The 26614-nt window shown below is 38.9% G+C and overlaps 3 protein-coding genes across 3 annotated transcripts in view; all 3 read left to right on the top strand.

The window, feature by feature from the left end:
• The window catches only part of kif6 (kinesin family member 6), a 73847-nt gene extending 70757 nt beyond the window's left edge, over window positions 1–3090 (top strand). Inside the window, exons 20-23 of the mRNA XM_006799402.3 lie at window positions 521–607; window positions 728–832; window positions 1812–1927; window positions 2507–3090. Of these exons, the coding sequence (XP_006799465.2) occupies window positions 521–607; window positions 728–832; window positions 1812–1927; window positions 2507–2523 (325 nt within the window). The 3' untranslated portion in view covers window positions 2524–3090. The remainder of the gene's footprint in view (window positions 1–520; window positions 608–727; window positions 833–1811; window positions 1928–2506) is intronic.
• A 4053-nt stretch (window positions 3091–7143) lies between these two features.
• Window positions 7144–12280, top strand: LOC102799443 (potassium channel, subfamily K, member 16-like). The gene is made up of 5 exons (XM_087832944.1): window positions 7144–7679; window positions 9042–9156; window positions 9238–9404; window positions 10235–10403; window positions 10717–12280. The coding sequence occupies exons 1-5, from the start codon at window positions 7467–7469 to the stop codon at window positions 10923–10925; spliced, it is 873 nt and encodes a 290-aa protein (XP_087689070.1). The 5' UTR covers window positions 7144–7466; the 3' UTR covers window positions 10926–12280.
• Window positions 12281–14912: 2632 nt separating this feature from the next.
• On the top strand, window positions 14913–23933 carry kcnk17 (potassium channel, subfamily K, member 17). Its single transcript, XM_006799405.2, has 6 exons — window positions 14913–14983; window positions 17021–17364; window positions 18976–19090; window positions 21051–21217; window positions 21315–21483; window positions 23096–23933. Exons 2-6 carry the CDS (start codon window positions 17149–17151, stop codon window positions 23356–23358), a joined length of 930 nt encoding a protein of 309 aa, XP_006799468.1. The 5' UTR covers window positions 14913–14983; window positions 17021–17148; the 3' UTR covers window positions 23359–23933.
• Window positions 23934–26614: the final 2681 nt, after the last annotated feature.

Consider the following 26614-nt stretch of genomic DNA (forward strand, 5'->3'; position numbering starts at 1 on the left):
ACACGTATAAAAACTAGCGAAGTTATAATGAGAACCACTCTCTTTTTACTGATTTATTAATAATATTATAGTTTCCTTTTCATTTCCCTGCTTGAACACTTGATTTTTAGCCAGCAACCTGCAGATTGTTTCTATAAAAACCTTTTTTACTTTAATAAATAGCAAACAATTGCTGGAACAATGTTAAATCAAGAGCGATCCAAACAATACTAAAAGACATAAACTTCATCACAAATGTTAAAAATGATTAAAGAAATTATTAACCACCATTTTTTTATAAGGAATATAGTACAAGAACTAGAAAAATGGAGCTGAGAATATGGCAGCTTTAGTTTTAGCTCAGTGAACTTTGCAGAAACTCCATTAACAAAATGTTGCTACAAACTATTTTTGTGTTGTAGCGCCCTCTGGTGGTTGGCTCATGTACATGCATGCGAACTATAACTTTCCTACAGATGATATAATGTTCTGTGGTATTTTGCTGTCAGTCTTCATGAAATACTCTTCTAATTTTAATTAGGGCTCCTGCTCTCAGCAGTACTGTGAGAGACTCACCAGCAGGCCGACACCTGAATCCAGATCCTTCTATCTCTGCTCAGGAGCTCAGGTCAGCTACGCTTCACTGATCCTCTCATTTATTTGCTCTGGGTACTGATGGGTTATACTGCATGTAGCCATACGATATGTAACACTATATATTTACATACACTGATTCTTTGAATTTCAGAAGTTTTACTCTTGAAAGTAAACCTCCAGTACCAGATGTGCCAGCGTGGCAGAATAAGCCTGTGAGCAGGAAGGTGACAGACTTCACCCCTTCTTCTGAGTGGAAGTATGTGAATCAGTGGCCTGGAACAAATGTTGACAAATATTACAATCAAAAGAGGAATTTTAAACTATTTCTGGCCAAAATAATCTTTTGGAACAACATATTTAGGCCCTACAGTGTCAGTGACACAGACTTGTTAAGTATAACTTTGTTTTTTAACATTACCAGTTGGTGTAAATTTATTTATTTTTACATGTTACTAAAAATATTTTTATTTTCTTTTGTCACATGTAGCTACGTGGGGGGTTTTATTCTTATTATTGTGTGCCCTTTAACTTTGAATCTTTATTATTAACTTCAATCTTTATTATGTTTTTAGTTTTGATGACATCCTTGAACTAATACTTACAAATAAAATGCTTACATTTCTTAAATCTCACAGGAACTGGTTTAATACAGATTTAATACAGATTAACGAACATAATTATGGGGGTGCATGTATTCTATTGTTTCACTTGTAAAGAATAAAGTGACAGAGCTTGATTTCCAGTATATTCTGCCATTTAACATGTTCAGAGGAACTCTTAACTTCACTCATATCTCTTTAGAAATAAGAGACATCACAGTCCTTGTCTATTGTTTATTTTTTACATTTTTAAAACAAACTGAAAGTTCTTTGGATTTATTGTCGACATTTTAAAGTGCGGACAGCACTTAAATCTGTACATAGACGTGTAGATTTTATAGCTTTGCAGTGTTTTTTTTTTCAGTCATGAGCACGGCTATGATTTTTTTATATCTTTGTGAAGTAATGTCTACAAACTGTGCTAACAAATCAAACAGGCCTCACTGCTGCCTGAGCTCCCTTTTTACGATCACAGTTAAACACTCGTGCTTTTGTTCCACCAGCACAGAGACTGCATTGTTACCTGTTTCTTATAAACCTCTGGATTACGAATAGTCAAGAATAACAGAACTGCTGGGTTGTTAAAGCAATGAATGATGAATGCTGCACGTCACAGTAACTATTCATACATTTCAGGACCCTCACCTCTGCCACCGTCTCATCCTCCTCTATTCCGCTGACTGGAGACCAGCAAACTGATGCTGACATCCTGGCTTTTATCAGGGCTAGGCAGAATCTCGTCAGCAGGGCAGGTAACACACACAGATACACACATGCAAAAAAACAAACCTTACTTACCAGCTTGCATTCACTACAACTTAGAATTAATTCAATAATTGCTTGAACATTAATATTGAATACAGTATTTTTGCTGTATGGATTCATGTGTGTTACTTGAATGTATTGCTAACTCTCTTGGTCACGACACTGTTGCAAAAAAGATTTTTTGCAACATTTTAATCTCAAGAGTTATCAAGAAAATAACTGCTGACTTTCTTCTTGTTTTCTTGCTTTATTAGTTTATTAAACTGTTTTTCTTCAATCATTATAGCTTTCTCCACTAAATGTTTACTAACTTGTTTCCTTTTTCTTTTTACTCTTTTATTTTTTGCTTTCTTTGTTCATTACCTGTTTTCAATCTTTCTTTCCTCGACTTTATTTGGGAACTACCAGTGTCAATTTTTACTCTTTCTATATTTATGTATACATCTTCCCAAAACACCTTCTAAGACACTAGTGCGTTCTGGGAAGTGTAGTAACACTAGCAAAGGCAAATGAACATCACCACTCAATAGCTTATTGTAACTTTTTCTTTGTTTTCTGAATTTCAGGCAAACATCAGCAGTGATGTGTTTCAAGTTTGACCTCCACGTCTACCAGTTGAAATAATTACTCATGACCCGGTACATGGGCACTAGGCTTCTCCAAGAAATACAACACACACACACACACACACACACACACACATATTATGCCTGCTGTCAAATGCACACACTCAGGTACTGGCTTCTTCCTGGTAATGACGTGATATAATGGTCATGAGTGGAAATCACAGCCTGCTCCGACTGTTTGACAAATGTTGTCTCAAGATATCAGAAGGAGCGGCCAGTCAGAAGCCGGCTGCTCCAGTTTGTGGAAGTAATGAATCATAACTATGTAAATGATGCAGAAACAAATGATTTTCATATTTCCATCTAATTTTACTTTATTCAAAAGGGGTGTAAAAGTATATAATATCAGGACATCTTCCTATTTAAAATGTACAAAAAGCAGAATTGTGCGATGCTACGACACACACTACTGCTGTTCTTACTTCTGAGTTTCTTGTTTTGTGTATTAGGTTTAAACTCTCCACTCTGCCTACCTTGTGATTTAAAATCCACAGATCATAGCTGTTGATGCACAAAGCTCATTTTCTTTTTCTTTTTAATAAATCTTTTTTCATGAGTGCTTCCTTATTTCTCTTTGATAATATGTAATAGGTGTAACAGTGGCTTTTTTTCCCTTTGGAATTTAACTGGAAAATTCCATCCTAAAAAGTGGAAAACCACTGTCAACTACAGCTCTAACAGCTATACTGAAAAAATATCTCTTAGGTCTCCCTGAAATTTGAAGATGATCTGTATGAGATCATATAAGCACAAACAGTTTTTGTGCAGCAGATTTAAAATTACATCAGGCATTCACTCTGACCCTCAGATCTCTCAGTCTTGTTCTCTAAAACTTAAAGACTTATGGATTTGATCAACTGGTCCCTTAACGAAATTGACACCCTATTCGTGATGAGAAGCCTGGGCTTAGGAGAGCCCGATTCTCCTGCACAGATGTTTGCTGCTGGATATGCGATGGCCGGTTGCGTCGTTTCATGGCGACACTCTCGTTGGACAGCATTGAACGAGATCTACCTATTCTGGACCATGATAACAGAATTCTGGCTGATTGGAGCTGGAGCGGACCTGGCTTATCGAAGAACAAAGAAAGCGGTTACAGCTGTTCAAAACCCCACAAGGTTGGCCAACACGATTGACCGTGGGCAAGCCGTGAGTACTCAGACTGTGTTTACTAAATGCAATATTGATAAGATCTTGGAGAAGCTCACAGCTCTGCATCGGGAATTGAGAGACCTGATGACCAGTGATGGACATTTAGACCAAATGCGAAATTGGAATGCAGTTGTTAATTTGAACCCAAATAACCATCTCCTTCATGCAGCTACACAAGGCCAAGACTGCCCAAAACAACAAAGTTCCCTGATAACAGGACTGTATTTTGACTATCTGCTCATATACTTCAAGGTCACCTGCATCACCTGGAGGACTGTTCACTTTTGCTTAACCGGGTGAAAAGACACTCTTTCAAGTTGAACACAGGTTACACACACACACACACACACACTCAAATCTCTCATGTACACAGACACACACTCACCCCCTCCCCCCTCCCAATGCCTCCGAACCATTACTCCCATCCAAATTAGGCAGGCGGATCTGTCCAGCGCTGGAAGACTGGCAACAGGACTGGGCTGCTGTCTACATGGGTTGACTTCTGAGCCCCTCCTTCCCTTTGCACCTAAAGCCACCCGTGTCTGTATTCACCTGTCACTAAAGAAGCCACACCTCTAATTAATGTAAACTTTAAGCCTTAACATGTTAACAGGCTGTAAACATATCTATTTCTGCTATGAAGTTTGACATTAACATAGGAGTTACTTTTGGAGCCGGAACCAAGTGGACGCTACAGGAACTGCAGCTGATCTGAGCTGCTGTTCAGGGAAATGATCCCAGCATGCACTGTGCCAAAGGTAAAGAAACACCCATGGAGAAGTGTCCAGTCGGTAAAAAGCTCTATTCAGATTGTGTTACAAACTCTTCTTGTTGGATTCTGAACTAAATAGTTATTATTAGACACAGAACACAGAACAGTGAAAGCTCTTGACACACCCTTCATTTCTTTATATTATACTTTCAAGGAGGAATTGAGAAATTGTTGTCCAGTCTTTCTGAAGTTCTTTCTGAAGTTCCCCTGTGGCCATTGGCTACTTCTTCACTCAAGTAATTCCTAGTTAGGTAAAAGTTTGCCATGTCTTTGCATGGTGTGCAGTGTGTCCTTAAAGATTTTGAGGAAACTAGACAAGCGAAGGACAAAAGAAGTAGTGCCAGGCCTAAAACCTATAGCAGGTGAACACTATCTGAAAGTCGTGTCCTTTGAAAAAAAATCCAGAGCTGATTGGTAGCAGCTTCCTCTTTCAACATGACACTGATCCCAAATTTCAAACGCTAATGTGAAAGTATGCATGTAAAAATATACAGTGAAACACAGTCAGTCATCTATTAGCCTGCTGTGACCCAGACCTCATCATTATTGAAGCAGTGTGGGATCATCTACATCTGACAGAGAACGAAAAAAGCAACCACCATCCAAAAAAGAGCGTTGGATGTCTTTCAAGTAACCGTAGAACTATTTCTGAAGACTCCATAAAAAAATGACAAGGAAGTTTGAAATAGAGAGTTCAGGCTGTGTTCAATAATTAAGGTTTTCTTACTAAATACTGACTCATTAGACAGTTTTTGTCTTATATACTGTCATTACATGCATGTTTCTACATGTTAGTAAATCACTGCACCTATTTCCACAGTAAGCAACGATAATATAAGTTTTAACTCGAAGCTTGTTTACAGCTATCTCAGGGAGATTGTCAGGTTTGAAAAAAAAAAATCAATATCTCCATCAGCATCAGCTAATAAGCTGTGTCTGCCTACCTAGCTACCTCAAAGCCATTTGTCCAAACAGAGACGATCTGTCAACAGGTTTACATGGCTTTGCATCAATTTGTTTGACACATGTACGCTTTGCATCGAGGCTGAGTGACTTTGGAGAAAGGTCCTTTTTCGGTCACGTCATTACATCTGTTATTTCCCTTGGGAACATCACTTCCCATCACTGGGTTCACTAGTAATTGTAATAGAGAGGGTGTTCCCAGGAAGAAAAACTGTCTAATTAGAGCTGAAGCATGTTTTTTTGTGAAAACTGTAAATCTGCAGTGAATCTGTGTAAATACAATAATCTAAAGATTGATCTAAAGTTGGTCATGGAAAAAAATCTTCTGACCAACAATGCCATGCATTTTTTCTACTTCTTTTACACCCTCCCACCGAACACTTTAAGGGATGTGCTAGGATTACTGCACTTCCCAGAATGCACTAGTTCCTTAGAAGCTGTTTTACTTTGCGTACACTGCTCATAAAAAAGGACCACTTTTAAATTTTAGTATAGCATCAAGTCAGTTAAAACTTTGGGATACTGATCTGTTCAGTATCTGGTTTTAATTAAATTAAGAACACAGGTGCACTATATGAGACAACCCACAAAACAAGGAGGAGATTCCAGTAGACGGGAGGTTAGTCTTGGAGAGCTGGATGGGGGTATAGAAGGTCCTGAACCTATCAGCAGGACTGGTATCTGCTCCTTTGTGCAAGGAAGAACAGGCCAGAACCCTACAAAATAAACTCCAGCAGGCCAGACAATCAAAAAAAGGCTTCATGAGGTGGCCTGATGACACAATATCCTTTAAAGGGCCCTGTGCTCCCTGCACTGTGGAGCCCAGTTGCTCCACAGACTGTCCAGGAGCTCAAAGATGCCCTGGTCCAGATCTTGGAGGAGATCCCCCAGAATACTATCTAATTATGAGCATGCCCTGATGTTGTCAAGCATGCATATAAGAACATGAGGACCGTACAAACCACTGAGTCCCTTTAACTTGCTGGAGTGAAATCTCAGAAAAATGGTCTGAAGCATCATTTTTTCCTGCTTTGATTTTTGGAGTAAGAGATCAGTATACTTTCCTAGTGAGATTATGGTCTTAGTCACTAGTGTTATTCCAATAAAATACAACATGATGTTCAGTTTGTAAATGATGGTACTGTTATGTAAAATATAAAGAGGATAAAAGGGTGGTGCTCCTTCATAACCATGTAATATCAGTTCAAAATTCAAGACGACAAAAATGTTGAACTCTTGGCTTTAAAACAGGAAATCACAAAACACTGGGTAACATCCAGTCCGTTTTTTATATGACAGAAACCAAAACAGAGTAAATATTTGACATCTGTTTGATTAATTTTTTTCCAGATGCCTCTAATTGATAACTTTTGGCTGTGTAAGCCATATATGCCTAATGGTTGATGCTGTTTTCTTGATGTGTTGACATTTTTTTTAAATTATTGTAACCTACGTGACTGAAAAACTAAATCCTGTTTAAGTTTCTCCTTAATAATCATAATGAGCATAGTCAGAGCCAAAACTTGGAATAGGCATGTGGGGAAACCCAAAGTTATAGATGCAGGGGAGTCTGGGCTTGTGTACAGGCTGGGATCAGATGGCCTGTGCTGCTGCTGGTCAAACATTAACTTCTGTTATGCTGACAAGATGCCCTTATTAGTGGAAACAGTTGGAAGTGTATCCGTGTGCCCAGATGTCACTAATGGAGGTGAAGTAAGTTTGGCCATTACCCAGATAACCCATAAATTTACAGGACTCTGACCAACCAGAATGAGACCTGATAACCTATCGACTCAGAGCTTCACCAAACATTAGCCTGCCCTCATCCTGCTGTGATGTAGAAATGCTTTCTCCTTAAGCAAACCAATTTCGTTGCCTGTTTTCAAAAAGAATATCTCACGCTGAACGAGGGTTTGTCTTTCAATTCTTTCTGAACTAAGAAAAAAAACAAACAACTCCTCCAACAAGTTTGTTGATTGGTATCGTATCCTTTCTGTTGGTGGCGGGAGGTCAATGGCGAGCTTTCACGTGGTGCGGGTCAGAGTGAGCTGGACGGCTCTTTTGGCTCTGGCCCATTTCATCTACCTGCTGGCTGGAGCCACCATCTTCCGAATACTGGAGCGAGAGGCCGAAAACTACAATCGAAACCATTTTCTGATGGAGAAGTTGAATTTCTTAGCAAATTACACCTGCTTGGATGGAGACGCCTTGGAGTACTTTGTTAAGGTCTGGCATTTATTACACTGTCAGCATGTGTTTGATAGTCCCAACTTTACCAACACAGTGATGGCAAGGCAACAGCAAGGCAATTCAAAGTGCTTTACATTAAAAGATAAAAGGTATTCATGTAAAATGAGCAACATTTAAAAAAATGTAACAGCTTCTAGATAGAAAATAGACTGAAATATATGTAATTTAACATAAAATAATCTGAAATGAAAAGCAAAGAGAAAAAGCCAAAAATGAATGCTTCTTCTCCATAGTTTTAAATATGTGGCTGTGGCTCAGGAAGTCATCAAGATACTTAACCCTGAGTTCCTTCCAGTTCAATAATAAATCATTAGATAAGGCACTTAAGTATAGAATAAAGTGTGTGTATGTGTGTTGAAGACTTGACAGTAAGTAGCTTTGAGTGCTCATTTAGATTAGAAAACTGTAATTTACTTGTCTGGCTACTTATCCTAGGAGACTGTCACAGACAACCTGATGGGTCTGGATGGTTAAGAATGTACTGGGAGGTCAGTAGGGCTTCCAAAAACAGAAAGCGAATGAACAATTGTATGATTATGGACGCAGTTTCTTGCTACACCCATACCCCTCACATCCACAATGTAGCTAATAAGACCAAGCTCTTGAGCCGTACACATACATGCAGGAGACTTTAGATTAGATTACATACACCTGGTTTGTGATATAGACTCAACAAGTTGCTGGAAACAGTCCCGAGAGATTTTGGCACATGTTGACATGATAGCATCACACAGTTGATGCAGATTCCAGCCCACTATATCCCAAAGACGTTTTATTGGATTGAGATCTGGTGAGGTCATTTGAGGAGAGTGAACCTTGGTTATAACAAATGCTTTCTCACCACTCTCCAATCAGTGATCCTGAATTGGAGAGTGGGAGGGAAATCCCAGCAGGTCAGCAGTTTTTAAAAAAATTCAGGCCTCCTTGCCTGGCTAATTGATATATGTGAGTAGTTTTTCTACCAATTTTAAGTTTGTGCTGCATCTTTACATTATCAGACTCTACCAAAATGTGTTCAGCATCAGATCTAGTGCCATGATAAATGTCTATCAACACCATAAATGTTAATAATGCAATGAACTACATGTCTAGTGATGTTACACGAGAATCAATTATTACACTACAAGCTTTTTTTACATCATGACAATACCGCTACATACATGGTAATAGCTGACTGTAACCTGACTTAACGAGTCATTTAGTGTGTTCTGATCTAAAACATCTGTCAGTGTGATTACTGGCTCCCTTTAGTGTCATGAGTCATTAAATGTTCAGGAACATTTAATCCTGATTTTACTATCTCTGTGCTTGCATTTGTGTGTGTGTGCGTGCACACAGGTCATTTTATATGCCAAGAAAAATGGAGTAAATCCTTCAGGAAACTCCACAAACCCCAGTAACTGGGACTTCAGCAGCTCCTTCTTCTTTGCAAGCACAGTCATCACAACTATCGGTGAGCACTTTCACATTTCAGTTTTCCCATTTGTGGGAAATGCCTGCCCAGCTTAATAACGGCTCCTTATTTGGTTCACAGGCTATGGAAACCTCTCCCCAAGCACTGTGTCTGGCCAGGTGTTTTGTGTGTTTTATGCTTTCTGTGGGATTCCCCTGAACCTGGCCTTCTTCAAACAGCTGGGGAAGTGTTTCACTATCCACCGGGGGAGGCTGGAGAAGGGACTGGTCTCAGTTGTTCCTCACAAGGTACCGCTTCATGTCCATTAGCTACAGCATGGAGTGATATTTTTTAGGGATCACATCAAATCAAAATTATTTATAAGCACATTTAAAGCTAACATAGGTTGGCCTATTATCTAGTACAGTCTAGTGAAAAAGCCAAAGAATAAAAATAAGGTGTTAAAATGTCCAGTGTTGATGAGATTCTGATGTGAATGACCTTATCAGCACCATCAGTCGTCACCACGACATAAAAATGACATGTATAGAAAGAAACTTCACCAACTTTCCAGAATTTTTGTTTCTTTGGTAAACTAGCTGGGAGCCCATGTAAACAAGCAATACAGGTGATAAGTGCCCTCACACTTTCACATACCACTTATTTTCCTAACCTGCACCAGGTAACTGCTGGCCAATCTAGGGACAGGGTTAAAGTTTGGTAAACAATCACATCTTTTTATAGATTTTGCGCCTTTTGGAACATCGAAGTGGAAAAGCTTTTAAAAAAAAAAAAAACCCTGGCTAAAACCTCTAACACCAAAATGTTTCTTTTAGTTTCTGAAACTATACCTTTTTTAACAGCTTTGACAAAACCTAATCTTACACAGCTCCCCTGTGAATTGGCAGATATTACAAGCCAATCATCACATTTCTGGACCTGCTTCAGATACTGAAAGCAAATACTGGCTTAAACAAAAGATTACAGAAATACTCCAACTACTTGTTCATTTGTTTATTAAATACTAAAGTGCTGCCAAAAAGACATCAACGTTTGTTGCATTGATTGGATCTGTAGACCACAGTATGCTGATAGCCTTTATCTCTGTGTATAATATCAAACCTTTTGTCCTTTGCAGCAAGCATTTGAGGCTGTCGCAGCGAGTTTGTTCTTTATCGCTGGCACTTTCCTGTTTCTGGTCATCCCCCCTCTGCTGTTCAGTTACGTGGAAGGCTGGACATATGGCGAGGGCTTCTACTTCGCCTTCATTACCCTCAGCACCATTGGCTTTGGAGATTATGTGGTGGGTGAGTAGAGAGAGCAAACAAACACCACAGAAGTCAACCTAACCTTTGTGATTCTATCCAGTGGACTGTAAAAGGCATTTGGACGTAATCTGCAATACGATTTAATGTATGTGCAGAGGCTGAACATGGATGTAATCTAAAACATGGGCACAGCTTTCGGATGTGAAAAGTGAAGCCATTGTGAATGTGCCTTAAACCTAAATGCTTCCTGACAGCCTCAGTTTTGTCTGAGCTAAGATGGCAACGTCCCAAAATGCTCAGCTCAACGTTCATAACAGTATTTTTGGTTTTGTTTTCGGGTTTGTCTTTGCAGGTACCAACCCTGGAAAGACCTACATCTATCTGTACCGCAGTGTTGCAGGCATTTGGGTCATCTTTGGCCTCGCTTGGCTCGCTCTCATCTTCAACATGGCAGCTAGTATAATGGAGCATGTGCTGGACCAGACTTACCCGAGCCTCAGGAAACAAAGGGAGGCAGAGAACATGCCATCCAGTGAAATAGAAGCCACATCAAAGATCTGAAAATGGACTGCAGATAGCACCATATACAGTGCGTAAAATATATTTAGCGAGACTGTGCTAAAATAGACGAAGCAGGATGACTTCTACCTCATTCAGGTCGCACAATCGGTGCTTTAAATATTTGCGTTGAACTGTCATAAAATGCAAACAGCTCACACAAATAACACTGTTCTAATTAACTCTAATTATTCTCACTGAGAGCAAAATGTTTTACATATTATATACAAAGTGTGCTCAGAAAGTTATGAGAACAGGTTGACAGAAGTGGGGAAAAAATCAAAAGCCTGACTTCATTTAAATGTGGCCAATCTCCCATTCAGCACTATTTTCTCATGCACCTCTGGACAGATTTTAGATCTCATTGCAGAAGTCTTCTCATTTCCCTTTTCCCCTTTATTTCGTGATCTCCTCCAGTTTGTCAAAATCATTTAACTTAATGGAAAATCTGGCAAGTGAGTCAGTTGGCATCTTAAGATTGTGCAGGTGTTCTTGCACACAGTTCAGGTTGTTTTTGTCACATTTCCTCCCTCACAATACTTGGGATGTTCTTCCAGAACTCTGCACTGATGGGTCCAACCTGAGGGGAACATTCATGCTGTAAAACACTAGAGGCAGTGTGAATGTGGTAACAATGCCATGATATTTCATACTGCACTCATGGTAGCTCCCAAGCCCCTACTGGGTCAGCTCACATTTTTGCCCATGTTATTCCCCATGTTGGTATCAGTATAGGTTAACATCCCTCCTATTAGCTTCAGCTCTGAAATCTCCAGGAGTACCACCAGTGTGATTGGTTGGTAATGGTTCTCCAAGAACTGACTGCCATTAAAAAAATAAAACAAATGTAAGTATGTGACTTGCAAAATAAAAAGTAGCCATTCTTCAGAAACACAAGTTAAGAAGATCAACTTTTTTAGTGTTAGTCATAAAACAATTAAAGGCGCTGCCATAATGAGCTGCCTCTCAGCATTAGAGCCTTTCTTGTTTTGTAAACGTTATTTCAACATTTTCTTAGATGATCTAGTAGAGAATGTGTTTACTCAGGTGGAAATCATGTTTTCTGCTATACGTTTGTGTATTTTATTAACTCGTGTGTGTGTGTGTGTGTTTCTCTAAGAGCACGTCTGCATTTGTGTAGTGATGGAAAATTCAGGTGAATTGAATGCAGAGGGCTATCTTAGACAAACACATTAATCAAAATGGTGAAGTGAGCTGTAAAAAAAGGAGGATGGCTTTTACCAGTCTCACTTTTTAGTTTGTTTTAAATCCATTCAACACTGAATATATATATATAGCTGAGTATGTGAAGCGTATGACTACACTACCTGTGTTTTATTTAACAGTTTTTCAGTATTTTCAAGCTCACTTTTTTTTTAATGTTTAATTAGTATTAATGATTCATACTAATGAGCAACTTCTGTTTAAGTTCTTATCCTGGTTGAACACATCCAGGAAGTTCTAAATGTCATGAGCACAGTCTTAACATGATGCTGTGTGAGATTTGTCATGAATTTGAGGAATTAAAACTAATATTTTAGCATGTTTGGGGTTTTTTTTTTTTTTTGGGGGGGGGGGGGGGGCAATAAATAAGAAAATGGATGACTATTTAACTACTTCGATTGTTAAATGTTTACATAAACAAGCATGTTTTCAGAGCTTATCAAACACAGAGAAACTGTAAGTGTTAGGTTTGGTACATGGAAATAAATGACAGCTTATCAGCACAGAGTCTGCTGAGCCTTTACTGAAAATGAGATATTAGCAAAGACATGCCCCTACCATAGACTCCATATAAATAGCGGAAGCACACATCACCCCTGGTGTGTGATTATCTAAATGAGAGGGTGGTGCTAACTTATCTGCCAATAGCTTGGCTGGCAAGCTGCATCCATAGACTGGGTACAAACACATCCACACTATTCAACCCAACTGAATTCAATTCAATTCATATAGCGGCAAATCACAACAACTGTAGCCTCAAGCGCTTTATATTGTGAGGTAAACCCCTACAATAATACAGAGAAAACCCCAACAATCACATATATAAATAAAATTACCTGGCCACCTACACATTACAGCTACAGGAGCTGCTTGGCAATGAAGAACTATGAGATGATGCTCCCAGTGCCCAATTTATGTATTGATCTGCTCTGTAAATTAACATCTGGTCTGTAACTATGTGACTGAGTTTCTATTTTGTTTTTTGTTTTGTTGATTTTCTCTAAATTTCCAGTTTGCAATAATGCCATTTACAGTTGATTGTAAAAGAAAAGAGCAAAGAAATTAAAGGCAGACGGCTAGGTGCTTGATTTTATGTACCTGCGGCCATGGATCTGAAAGTACAAAGATAAGGTGTTTTTATCCATGCTGTACAAACCTGCTTAGGATTAGTAAGTATCAGGTAATGGACTGATAAAATCCTGGAATTTCGTTCAACACAACTGGAGCATAGACTTCTTGGATAAGCGCTTATGGTTAAGCGGTAAGTGGTTGTGAGATAATTAGTTTTAAAAAACGCCCCAACAGCACAAACAGTGATTGGAGATCCAGTTCAGAGACTCCAATTAGCTGAGCTGAAGCCTTGTAGACAGATAGCGGCTATAGTCACCCAGTGCACCCAGAGATAATGTTTAATTTAAATTTAAGTTTGGAGACCCATCCTCATTGGGGGTGGGTTTTAATTATCGATTTTCCGATTAAAATCGATTCTAGCTTGAATGACACAATATCGATTCATTAAAATCCTGAATCAAATTTATTTTGCCTGAAACAGAATCTCAGGTTAAACCTCACAAAATTTCGACAACCACCAAACAGCTAAGACAGTAAATGAGAGCAGATACCTGGATTCTGCACAAAGAGTAAACACAAAGCGGACTGACGACGCATCAGAATCAGTAAGATGTCGTCTTTCTCACCCGACGGCACGTACGCGGACACACCAGCTCACTGATTCTGATGCGGCGGTGGGTCCTGTTTGTGTTTACGTCTTTTTTTGCGTTAGATTCTGAAGCTGTAGGTTTTGTCTCTCTCCAAACAAAATTGATTGAACCAGCAGCAAAAGAAGATCCAAACTACTCTTCACATTTCGCTTCACATACAGTGGGATACATAAGTTTGGGCAACCTTGTTAATAGTCATTATTTTCCAAATTTATGCACCTGCCTGATTTTGTTTAAACAATTATTGCACACTTTCTGTAAATCCAATCAACTTCATTTCACTTCTCAAATATCACTGTGTGTGTCTCCTATATGACATATTTAACTGACATTTTTTATTGTAACAACCAACGATTTATACAGGAAAATAATGACTATTAACAAGGTTGCCCAAACTTTTGCATCCCACATCGTCGTGAATTCCCTCTTACTTTTGATGTTTTGCTTCCACCACGATAAAATCACACTTCATGCACAGCTCTCTCTCTCCCTCTCAGTGTACTTCAAGAACCGTTTCCCATGTCAAATCTCTGTTTTCTGCATTATTCGCTTGCTTATTATCCACCAGTCTACCATTATGTACAGCGCTGTCAGACACTTTTTTTTTTAAATTACTTCCGACAAAAAAGTCTCATTTCTGCTGTTTAATACTGAAGAAGTGCAAACTTTTTAAAATTATATGAAATTGCAAAATGATTAGTTGTGTCTCTAATTAAACTTCTGTAACTTTGCTGTGCTTTACTTCAGCAGCATCAGGTAATGTGACTGCAGAAAATGTTAAGGTGGTTATCTGCTATAAAAAGCCAGGCCAGGAAAATCTCCATGTTTTTCTGTGTTTTATGCTCAGTTACTTTGACACAAAGACATCTGATGTGATGCATACACCTTTGATAAAGTCTTACAAGCGTCAGCTTTCTTTTTATAGATATAAAAATATGGATATGTCCTGATAAATGATCAGAATTATCAGAATATTTTTGACTGTCTGGGGCAAAATTTCCCCGATTCAAATGGAATTGAACCGGGACCTTGTGAATCTGTATCGAATCGATCGTAGAAATAAGCTATGATCTCCCCCCCACGCACGGTGGCACTGTCACATGGTCACTCTCTGCGGTAGAGTATCACTTCCTGTTTCAGCACATAGTTGTATTTTTGTGTAGCAATTTAATTAAAAAACTTACAGATAACTTCTTCTTTCATGGTGTAATTTTCACGTGCTTAATTAGCAGCACACTCTGTGTATTCACTCGCAAAATAATGTTGACAATATTCACTCACTGGTCTTTAACGTTTCGCTAGCTTACCTTAGCTCGTAGCCTTAGCATGGCCTCTTCACCTGTCTCTTCTTCTGCTCATTGTGTCAGATGTTTAGTTAATCCTCGGCCTCGATACTTGTAATAAATGTAGCCTATCTGCAGCTCTGGAGGCCAGGTTCACTGAATTGGAGATTCTGCTTCGCACCGTTGAAAAACTCGTAGCTAGCCAGGCCCCTGTAGCCGTTAAGGCAGAAGGTAGCGTAGGCCCCGCTAGCTGACCCCCGACCAACTGTCCCGAGCAGCCGGGGAAGCAGGATGGCTGACTGACGGCAAGGAGGAAGCCTAGTCCTAAACAGAAACCCCTGGTACACCACCAACCTGTTGGTGTCTATGTGTCTAACCGCGTTTTTCACTCAGCACCACATGTGCAGGGGAGATACCAGCAACCATGGTAAATTTTCTTCCAAAGTGGGAAGAAGGCATAGCATATATTTTCACTGCTTTGCAGATGACACCCAACTTTATCTATCCATGAAGCCAGAGAACACACACCAATTAGTTAAACTGCAGGAATGTCTTAAAGACATAAAGACCTGGATGACCTCTAATTTTCTACTTCTAAATTCAGAAAAATGGCATTGTGTACTGGATGGCATTACCTTGGCCTCCAGTATCACTGTGAGCAACCTTTGAGTCATATTCGACCAGGATGTGTCCTTCAATGCACATATTAAAGAAATAAGTAGGACTGAATCCAAAGTCCTGCTCCTCACATAAAGGTCTTAAACATAGAGGCCCCATCTTAACTTAATTACCTTATAGTATATCACCCCATTAGAGCACTTAGCTCTTGTACTGCAGGCTTACCTGTTGTTCCTAGAGTAATAAAAAGTAGAATGGGAGGCAGAGCCTTCAGTTTTCAGACCCCTCTTCTATGGAGCCAGCCTCCAGACACTATCTCTACTTTTAAGATTAAGTTTAAACTTTCCTTTTTGCTAAAGCATATAGTTAAGTGCTGACCCTGAATCCTCCCTTGGTTATGCTGCAATAGGCATAGGCTGCTGGGGGGTTTCCATGATGCATTGAGTATTTCTTCTTTAGCCACCTTTCTCACTATGTGTTAACATACCTGCCTGCCTTGAATTATACTTGTTATTAATCTCTGGCTCTCTTCCACAGCATGTCTTTTATACAGTCTTCCTACTCTCAAGCCAACCAGTCGCGGCCGATGGCCGCCCCTCCCTGAGTCTGGTTCTGACTGAGGTTTCTTCCTGTTAAAATGGGACATTTTCCTCCCCACATTTGCCAATGTGCTTGCTCATAGGGGGCCAAATGATTGTTGGGGTTTTCTCTGTATTGTAGGGTCTACCTTACAATCTGAAGTGCCTTGAGGTGTTTGTTGTTGTGATGTGGCACTGTATAAATAAAACTGAATTGAACTGAACTGAGAATTTAGCATGTGAGTCTATGGGGATTGAAGACAGCCTCAAGAGGCCATTAAAGGAACTGCAGTTTTTGTCATTTTTATGACGTCTTCACTTTTCAAGGGGAAAGAATTCAGTGTCCAATTTTTAAACTATTTTTAATGCACTGTGAGAGCTTAAGTAGATTTAAATAAATCCATTATTGTATCTTTGCTAAATTTGATGTATTCTAATAAAAGCATGGTGTGGAAATCCCCCCCCAATCGTAAAATTACCATAGTTTTATTAAATACATGTTGAAATACAGCCATACAAGCACACAACCTTTAACTATCATATTTGTGCCATTCTCTGTAATATTAAGGTAAAAAGAATGAATCTGCAAATTCTACATACTTGGTCTGAAATGCTAAGATTAAGATTTTGTCATGTGCCTTTTCTTATTTTGTCCTTCTGGATTTGCATGGCAGGCCTGGTGTGATTTAAACAGTAGCACAGATGGAGGTTCATTTGCCTGCAATGCAGCACGAGAAGCCAAAAGCAGGTAAAGCCTGAGCAGTGTCTGTCCCCAGCTGCATAGGTTGAGACATTTGCCAAGATGGGAGTAAAGGAAAAGTTAAGTCTGATGCAGATCCCCTCCATTCTTCTGCTCGGCTTTGTTTATGTGGCATATGTGCTGATCGGTGGGGTGGTTTTCTGGAAGTTGGAGGGAGAACTCGGAATGAAGGATGTCAGCTACTTGCTTGAAAAAAAAGAAAGGCTCCTTAGCACATATCCATGTCTCAACCAAGCTGGCCTGGAGGCCGTAGCTCAGGTGAGAAACAAAAATGTGGAAATGAAACAAACTGTTTCTATACATATCTGCAATTTATGATTGCATGTTTTGATAGACCTTTTCTGCAGCTTTCTCTACCACTGTATTTACATCTTAACCACAACCATAATGATTTTGCATTTTTATATTCCTTTATGGAGACAGTCCACCATTGTGGAACATTGAAAGCATATGTTTCAGTTATGAAGGGTTTTTAAACTGTCTGGATCACTATGAATTTACAGGAAGGGCATTCTGGAGTCTGGCACTGTTGAGCTTATTGGGTTGAGAAATAAGTGTTACTAGATGCATTTATATATTTATACATTGACAGAAGGAACTAATTTATTACAGTTTGCTTTTTGGAACTATCCAGTGATTAGATATAAATATATGCTTAAGGTGGCTTAGTATATATTGATATATGTTGTTTGTGAACTTTGAAAATGTTTCCTACCATAAATTTGTTAATTTACTTCAACAAATTTTTATGTTTTTTGTTACAATAATTTGACAGTAATTTGTGGTAATTTTACACTAATCAAAACACTGTAACTATATGTAATAATTATATTTTGTTCATGTTTGCTTGTTTGTTTGATTTTTATTTTACTCCTGTATGGATAAAAGTCATTGTTATCTATAGTTAATTGCAATGTTTTACAATTGCTGTCATGGGTAAGGAAAATTGTGTAGGTATGATAAAATATTAGAGCTAAAACGTTTGTACCATCAAACTGAGCACACATTGGTAAAACGCTGCCCCCTGGTGGTGAAAGTTTAATTACCTACATTTTGAAGAGGGTAATTAGAAAAAGTACATTCAAAATAGATGTGCAGGATGTTTATGTGCTCAGTCTTTTATACCTTCAGTAAATTATTTAAGTGACTGGCAACAGTAATGGGTCAAAACAGGTGAAAATGAGCTTGAGTTATAAACTTGTTTTCATGCGACAAGGAAAACAAGCTTACATGCAAATAGCAGCTCCTTCAGACATTCCCAGCTGCACTTGCTTTGCCTGTGACTTGTGACCAGACTTCACTTATGAAGCTTTACATTTTATACTCAATTTTCCATGAAACTCATAAACTTCATTTAAAGGTAGAAAGTCGTCCTCAAAAATGAATATTATACTGCATGTAAGAGTAGAAATGGTAATCACAATGTAATAAATGGCTGAAACTTTCCGCCTGGTGATGTAAGCTGCTTTGATTTGCATTGTGTCAAAGCAAATGCAGACAGCTTGTAAAGTTGGTTTGTTGATTGTTTTTAGTTGCTAATGTTTTTATTCCTTTCTTGCCATACATACATATATATATTGCATTTCATATCTTTTTTCTTTTCTTTTTTTTTTACTTTATCTTAATTTTAACTTTTTTTCTTATTGATTTACCTTCTGCTGCTTTCTGTCTGATATCAAGGTCATTGTGTTTTTAATACCTCTTTAACAAGGTGGATCAGTATGCAAAGCAGTTATGTAATTGTGACTCATAAGGTCTTATGGGAAATGTTCCTGTCAGGTCAAGAAGTAGTGAAAACGAAGATAAAAATGTGGGCATTATTATTTTTATTATAGTTATTACTTCTATTATTGTTAATTTGTTTTCCAGGTTGTTAAAGACACATCAAAGGTGGGCCTGAGTTTGAAAAGCAACGGCACGGCAGACGGCTTCTGGAAATTCACCAGCTCAGCTGTGTTTGCTGCCACTGTGGTCACAACTATAGGTCAGCTATGAGGGACGTGAACAACCATATTATTTATATATATATATATATATATATATATATATATATATATAATTTTTTTTTTTTTTTTTTTTTTTTTTTTTTTTATTTATTTATTTATTTTTTCTTCCCATTCTCATTTAAATGTTAAATGTTTTTCCTTTATTTTCATGACTATCTCCATTGTAGATTCTCACTGAAGGCTAAAAACTATGAATGAACACATATGGAATTATGTAGTAAACAAAAAAAGTATGAAAAGATTCAAAACATGTTTGATATTTTAGATTCTTCAAAATGGTTGCCCTTTACTTTGGTTACTGCTTTGCTCACTCTTGGCATTCTCTCAATGAGTTTCGTGAGGTAGTCGCCTGAAATGCTTTTCCAACAGCCTTGAAAGAGTTTCCAGAGATGCTGAGAACTTCTTGGCCCTTTTGCCTTCACTCTGCAGTTAATCTCATCCCAAACCATCTCAATTGGGTTTAGGTCAGGTGACTGTGGAAGCCAGGCCATCTGGTGCAGCACTCCATCTCTCTCCTTCTTAGTCAAATAGCCCTTAAACAGCCCAGAGATGTTTTGGGCTCATTGTCCTGTTTAAAAATGAGTGATGGTCCAACTAAACGCAAACCATATCGGATGGCATGTTGCTCCAGGATGCTGTGGTAGCCATGCTGGTTCAGTGTGCCCTTAATTTTGAATAAATCCCCAACAGTGGTACCAGCAAAGCACCCCAACACCATCACCCATCCTCCATGCTTCACCTTTTCTGTGTCGCACAAAGACACGGCGAGTGGAACCAAATATCTCAAATTTGGACTCATCACACCAAAGCACAGATGTCCACTGGTCTCATGTCCGTTCCTTGTGTTTCTTGGCCCAGACAAATCTCTTCTGCTCTTTCGTTTTCCTTAGTAGTGGTTTGTTTGCAGCTATTTGACCATACAGGCCTGTTGTGCACAGTCTTCTCTGAACAGTTGATGTAGAGATGTGTCTGCTACTGGAACTCTATGTGGCATTTATCTGGGCTCTGATCTGAGGTGCTGTTAACTTGTGATTTCTGAGGCTGGTCACTCGGATGAATTTATCCTCAGAGGTGACTCTTGGTCTTCCTTTCCTGGGGCCATCCTCATGTGAGCCAGTTTCATCGTAGCGCTTATGGTTTTTGCAACTGCAGTTCTTAAAGTAATAATGGACGGTGGTTCCTCTTTACTTAGCTTATTGGTTCCTGCCATGAGTTTTTAATATAATCTATCTATCAGTTTTTATCACTGTTGTCATAATACATAATTCCATCTTGCTTCATATAGTTGATGTCTTCAGTATGTATCTACAGTGTAGAAAGTAGTAAAAATAAAGAAAAGTGAAGGGGTGATCTTCACCAAAGAAGCAAAAATGTGAAGGAAAGAGACAGTGCTACCAATGAAATGTCATCCTCTTCCTCCTCACCTCAAGCCTGATCTCCTGAACCAAAGCCAGGGCTCTAATACATGACAGCCTGCTTACATGTGCGCATTCATTCTTGAAATTCTCGCTGTTACAGCAGATTTAGCATGTGACTGTCCGATTTCCAGACAGCTGACAAGAAGCCCACTAAACAATAACAACAACTGGTTGCAAGCTAATGTTATTCCTGCTAATATTATAGGCACTTTCTCTCTGAGAAACAGATCGATTACATTGTCACATTGTATGAGATTTTATTCATGAAGTGTCAGAGTACAACAATGTAAGATCGATGTCAAAGACGGCTTCACTGCAGCTAACAGCTTAACAACAGAAAAGTTCAGGATATCTGTAATGACTCACCTACTCACCTACCCGCCAACTCTTGAGCCACGATCGGGGCGATCGTGGCTCAAGAGTTGGCAGCTCGTTTTGCTCGGTTTGCTTTAAACAATGCAGTACACTCCTCCATAGTACCATTCTCCTTCCACCACAGTAACAGTTTAAAGTTTTTCAGGTTATGGGAACATGATTCCCAGCACTACAGGTGGCCAGATCTTCTGCGTGTTCTTTGCGCTCTTCGGTATACCACTCAACATTGTGGTTCTCAACAGAGTGGGCAAGTACATCCTAGCCATAGTGAGGAACATCTCAGACTTCTTCGAGAAAAAGAGTAGTCGAAAAGTAAGGATGTCCTGATTTTAGATAAACCTTTTCAAAAGGAGCGATGATTCTTTAGAGGATGACTAACACTGCTTCTCTTTCCCATGTCTTGCTGCAGACATGTACCCGCTTTTTCATCCACTTTGTATGTTACGTCAACGGAGTGGCTCTTTTCTTCATCATGCCCATGATTGTGTTCAAGCAGCAAGAGGGCTGGACATATGCAGAGGCCATCTACTACTGCTTCATCAGCCTCAGCACCATCGGCTTTGGAGATTTTGTTGCAGGTAAAGCAGAATTGTGTTTTTTGTTTACAGACGTGACACCAATCGAGTCAAGAAACAGCATGAAAAAAGAAGTGCTGTGGTGTAGATGAGTACTAAAACAGCTTGCACTTGAGCAGCAGCTCCAGGCAGACTAAGGGAGCTTAAATAGCAGTCCTACGTAAGACTTGTCAGCATTTGCTCGGTTTCTGCAAGATAGAATTGCCTGTAAAAATGGAAACCTGATTTTGCAATTTAAGGTCTAATATTTAGTGTGAAATTTGTATGCACCTCTTGGCCTCTTCCGGTCCTATTTTAACACATTGACATTGATGGTAAAATCATAGGCAAACTTGTGCACAGAGTAAATATTAACTTTAGAGTCAGAGTGGCCTGACTTTAAAATCATTCAGCACTGCTGATCAACACTGGGTCTCTAACTCCCGCCTATAATTTTAAGAAAGCTGTTACTCCATAATTTTTATCAACATTCACAGATATCATTTCATTAATTCTGTACATGTATATTCAGAATTCTTGTTGGCAAGGAACCAGATCTTGGAGCGTCTGGGTTCCTGTTTGCAGTCCATGTTTTATTGACTAATCAGTTTGAGCCTGTTTGAGCAGGCTTTGTTTGTGCACAGATACAAATGGAATGGTATTTGCCTAAATGCCTTGGATAACCAGTAAAATATCTTTATAGTTTCCAGTTCTAAAAAAATGTCATTTGCATTCGCTGTCCAGAACAGGAAATCTCGAACTCATTCATTGGCTAAACCAGTCACTCTAAGAAATTACCAATACAAAGTGGATGACAGATAATACGTATAGTATATGTATTAATAGTGAACCGTAACCCAAATACTAGGATGATGTGGGACAACACCAACATGGGGATATGAGACACACCAACATCCCAGTGTTGGTGTTGTTCCTACATCAATATAATAATTATGGTCCAGGATCCATATTGCAACTGACCACTTCAACTATCATTTGCTAAGGAGTTAGCTAATGCTTTTAAAAACTATCACTATAAAGCCAACTTGAGTACTCTAAATTTTCCCTTTTAACGGGAAGACAAACAACAAAAATGTACTGGCATGCCCTAGTAGTGTATAAACACATTGGAAATGAAAACAAATGAGAGAAGAAGAACTCTGTGAATCACATTAAGTCATGCATCAGTCTGAGCCTATAAAAGAATAGTTGACGGATGGTTTAGGGATCTAACTGTAAGGTTTATTGAAAAAAAAATCTCAGTTTAATATTAAAACTGACTAGTTTCTGGATCCAAACATAATACACAGGAGAAGAGTCTGATAGGTGAAAGCTCTGGGTCCCATTTTACGTTTAGAAACTTTAGCACACTTTGCTCACCTTTCACCCTGCTTATCAAATTTGCATCTATGCAAGTTGGTTCTTTTCTCTGGAATCCAGGGAGATTGTTTAAGAGGAAGTTAGAAGAGGACTTCTAAGAAGTGATTTAGGAAAAGTGGTTCAGTGGTGCACAGTCAGAAAAACTTGAAAAAGTATAAGCCACGTTTTAGAAATGATCGCATTCTGATCACATCTGTATACTCGACTCAAACTGAATTTTATCTTGTAAAATCCCCAAATCCTTTCTTCTTTCCAGATAGCAATCCAGACAATTATTACCCAAAATGGTACAGCGTCCTCATCGCCTCGTGGATCTTCTTTGGCATGGCTTGGCTGGCGCTGGTTATCAACCACTCAATCGAAATCCTGGAGCGGCTCAACAACTACTTTAAAAAGCAGTTTAAAAAGAATGATAATCAGCAGGGGGATGAGGCAGGCGGTACAGCTGATAAAAACCCAGAGACACAGATGGAGGAGGAAGACGAGATCACCCAGCCTCCAGTTACTGAGTCCACCTAGTTATAGAGTTGCCTACATCTGTCTGTGGTGATTTGATACGTGCCTGAGTTATTGTTTGTCAGTTTTAGACATTTTCTCCGTAACTGCCACTAAACTATTGGCTCATTTTTGTTGAGTCAGGTTTATGTGACAGCAGCATTCACGCACTGTTTAAGTGCCTCTTGTTAATCTAAAACCCTTTAGATTAAAGTTTAGAGAAGGACTCAGCACTTCTGTCCATCTGTGGTCTAGTAGACAGGACAGTCAGCCTGTTTCCTATACTTAATCAGCTGACCACAAGTCATTTACCGACTCCGTGGCACCAGCTTGGCTGTAGTCAAAGCCACAGTCTTTTAAAATGATCTACTTTGCATGGTATAGGGACTCCGTGGCCCACAGAGGCCTGGGGATTATTATTATTCAGCATATTTTAAAAGGTGGTGGAATTTCCTAGGTTATAAAATACAGTAAAGTAAATTAACTGGCCTTACAGAAGAGCAAGAGAAGGAATTTTTATTTCATTTGTCAAGGTGTAAAAAGTTTTTGTCTTAAGTATTGTTTTAACACTTCCAAACCAGATTAAAAATATTTATTAAAAGGGACCTGCTCTGCTTTTCCTTATTGTCTGTCAGACTGCTCTAACTGCTGAGGTTCACAGTTATTCTACTTTTAGAACAGAAGTCCCTCCAACAACCGCCTCATAGTGCATTCAGACAAGTGATCGATGCTGTTAATTACAATAAAATCCTTTTGGTTTGTTTGTTTGTTTGCCCTGCAACGGGCATGGTTCATTGCATGAATTTATTTTTAGATATGTCACATTTCAGTCTACCTCTTGGGATCTGGGCAAGGTTCAGATAGTCAGTCTTAGGAAGTTTCCTCACTGAGTTTAATTTACCCTGAAATAACTGATTTATTTTATTTCAATTCTGTAAATTAAGATTGCTGATCAGGGTAAAATCAAGGGTCACCATGATTTAGTTTGCATTAGTTACAGACATTCAGTAACTTTAGACTTCACTAACAGGAGGCCTTTGTGAAAGCAGGAGTTGCTTTGGATAACCTTTCCATTAGGAAGGGCAACATGAATGGACAACATGAGCAGCTATTCAGAAAAATTATTCCTTTTTCTGTAAAGTTGCAACCTTAATTATGAAATGTTTGTAAGACCTGCATGAAACAGCACGGTAAGGTTTTGTAGTCCATCTTCAGGGTATTGTAGTTTCACCACAGCAGACATATGTCAGTATAATTTAGGAAATTTGTGAAAGTTCGGTCAGATTCTCTGAACTGCGTTCTTCATAAATTCTCCTTCACATCTTATCTTCACTAAATTTTAAATGGAAATAAAAGTGATTAGAAAGACGAAACATGAGTATGGCTGCAAGTCACATCTATGTCTATGTCCACTAGGTGGCGCCGCTGTACCAATAGTGTACAAACTGGCTGTTAAAAACAGAAACAAAGCAATAAATACAAAGTGTGGAGAGAAATTACTGCCAAATTAAAGGCAAACAAACCAAAACACACTGGTTTCCTCACTTCCTTTCATGCTTTCTATGCTGCCATAGCTCAGCATACAGTATCGGTCAGTATCCTAATGTTCACATACAAAGTCAGCACTGAGGAGGAGAAAATGAGAAAGACAGATGGTGGAGAGGAAAACTGAATGCGTGGAAAAGTGTTGGCATTAAAGGTGAAGGATGGAGGTGATGGAAAAAGGATAAATATCTGAGGGAAAGTGAGAAAACCCCCAGATGGAGAGGAGGCAGTGATTTTTTTTTCTGCAAGGAAAAATCAAAAATAGTTGGGCCCCAAACTTGGAGCCAGACTTATGACAGCTTCATGTTAGATCATCAGCTTTTATTTTTAGTGTTTATCATACAGTTGAGATTCGTTTAAGTTCATTTCCAGAGTGAGTTTTTGTCCCCAGTCCTAACTTACTTCTTTCTTCCCATTGCTGGTCCTGGTGCCTTTTGAAATTCAGCCCACATATGTTCGCATCTGAGAACCAGTTGTTATGTAATGTTATTGTCAGATGGTATCACTTTATGGTCAGGTTTATGTTGTGATTGCATTTATTCATGTAAGGAAAAACACAAAATACAGCATGAGCTCAGATATAATGGAGAGAAGTCTCAGGGGTTCTGTGTTGCCTAGTTACACAGATAAAGACACGATCTACTCTTCTTCCTGTTATCTTGGTGTGGTTCACGTTCGTGTGTCACCTGGTCACTGTAGTGAAAATTTCAAACAGTGTTTTTGGGATTATTTTTTTTTAGGAATTATACACATCTCAGTAATGTTACTAGCAGAATAAGAACAAAATCAGATGCCTACAAACTACTTGATTTACAGACTAACAGCTTGCAATTCATCTGTCAGCTAGCGTCAGCTAACACTGGCCAGAATGTTGGCTAATATGTAGCCAACATATGAGACAAACAAACAAAATATGAGACCTATTTTTCCCCACTCAGACCCTCTGCTTTGGTTAAACAGTAAATGTGACAGCAAACGTAGGGTTTGTGCAGATTTTATATATGACTGAGATTTTACTGTTATGTAAATACTGTATTATGTGCTTCAGTGTAAGTGATTAAATCTTATAAATCATTTGCTTATATTGTTTCCTACAGCACAAACAAGGCTGCAGGCTGCAAAAACCAGGTGACACTGTTATTATAACCGACAGCAATGTGAACCTGAATATTTCTCAATGGGATACGCTGCTGCTAAGGTTTTACTTCTTTATTAAACGTGCAGAGGAATGTCACAAACCTGCAGATGTTTTAATATCCACTTAAGGCTGGCTCCAAAAGTGAGTCAGTTTCCATAGACTCCCATGTTAACATATCCAACTACCCATACAACACCTAGCTACTCATTTGAGCACTCAAAGTGCTTTCTTACTACAAGTCTCTTTCACCCAGTCTCCCACACACATTCATGCAACACTTTTATCTATTTCTGAGCACTTTCACACACGCTCAGGCTATGATCCTGAAAAACAATCAATCCCACTAGTGGAAGTTAAAGTTGGCTCTATTTAGTTTCCATTTACCTTTTATTGTTTGAAACTATCCAATTTCAGTTTTGTTTACTGGTTTAAGTCTTAGTTTTATTTTTGTATGTTAAATTTCTTTTGAATAGAATAAATAATTTTTTGACACAAAAGCAGGCTGAGGGGCGGATGCATACATGGGCAGCTGTAGCTCAGGAGGTATCCACGTCTAACAGCCTGAAGGTCAGTGGGCCAATCCCTGCACCCTCAAAG

Source organism: Neolamprologus brichardi, chromosome 19 (genome assembly GCF_056152115.1).
Source record: "Neolamprologus brichardi isolate AB-2024 chromosome 19, ASM5615211v1, whole genome shotgun sequence".
Lineage (NCBI taxonomy): Eukaryota > Metazoa > Chordata > Actinopteri > Cichliformes > Cichlidae > Neolamprologus > Neolamprologus brichardi.

Coding starts and splice junctions, on each gene's coding strand:
- LOC102799443 (XM_087832944.1), top strand. CDS start 7,467: ATGGCGAGCTTTCACGTGGTGCGGGTCAGAGTGAGCTGGACGGCTCTT. Junction 7,680..9,041: donor CCTTGGAGTACTTTGTTAAG/GTCTGGCATTTA, acceptor GCGTGCACACAG/GTCATTTTATATGCCAAGAA. Junction 9,405..10,234: donor TCTCAGTTGTTCCTCACAAG/GTACCGCTTCAT, acceptor TGTCCTTTGCAG/CAAGCATTTGAGGCTGTCGC.
- kcnk17 (XM_006799405.2), top strand. CDS start 17,149: ATGGGAGTAAAGGAAAAGTTAAGTCTGATGCAGATCCCCTCCATTCTT. Junction 19,091..21,050: donor CACTGTGGTCACAACTATAG/GTCAGCTATGAG, acceptor AAAGTTTTTCAG/GTTATGGGAACATGATTCCC. Junction 21,484..23,095: donor CTTTGGAGATTTTGTTGCAG/GTAAAGCAGAAT, acceptor TCTTCTTTCCAG/ATAGCAATCCAGACAATTAT.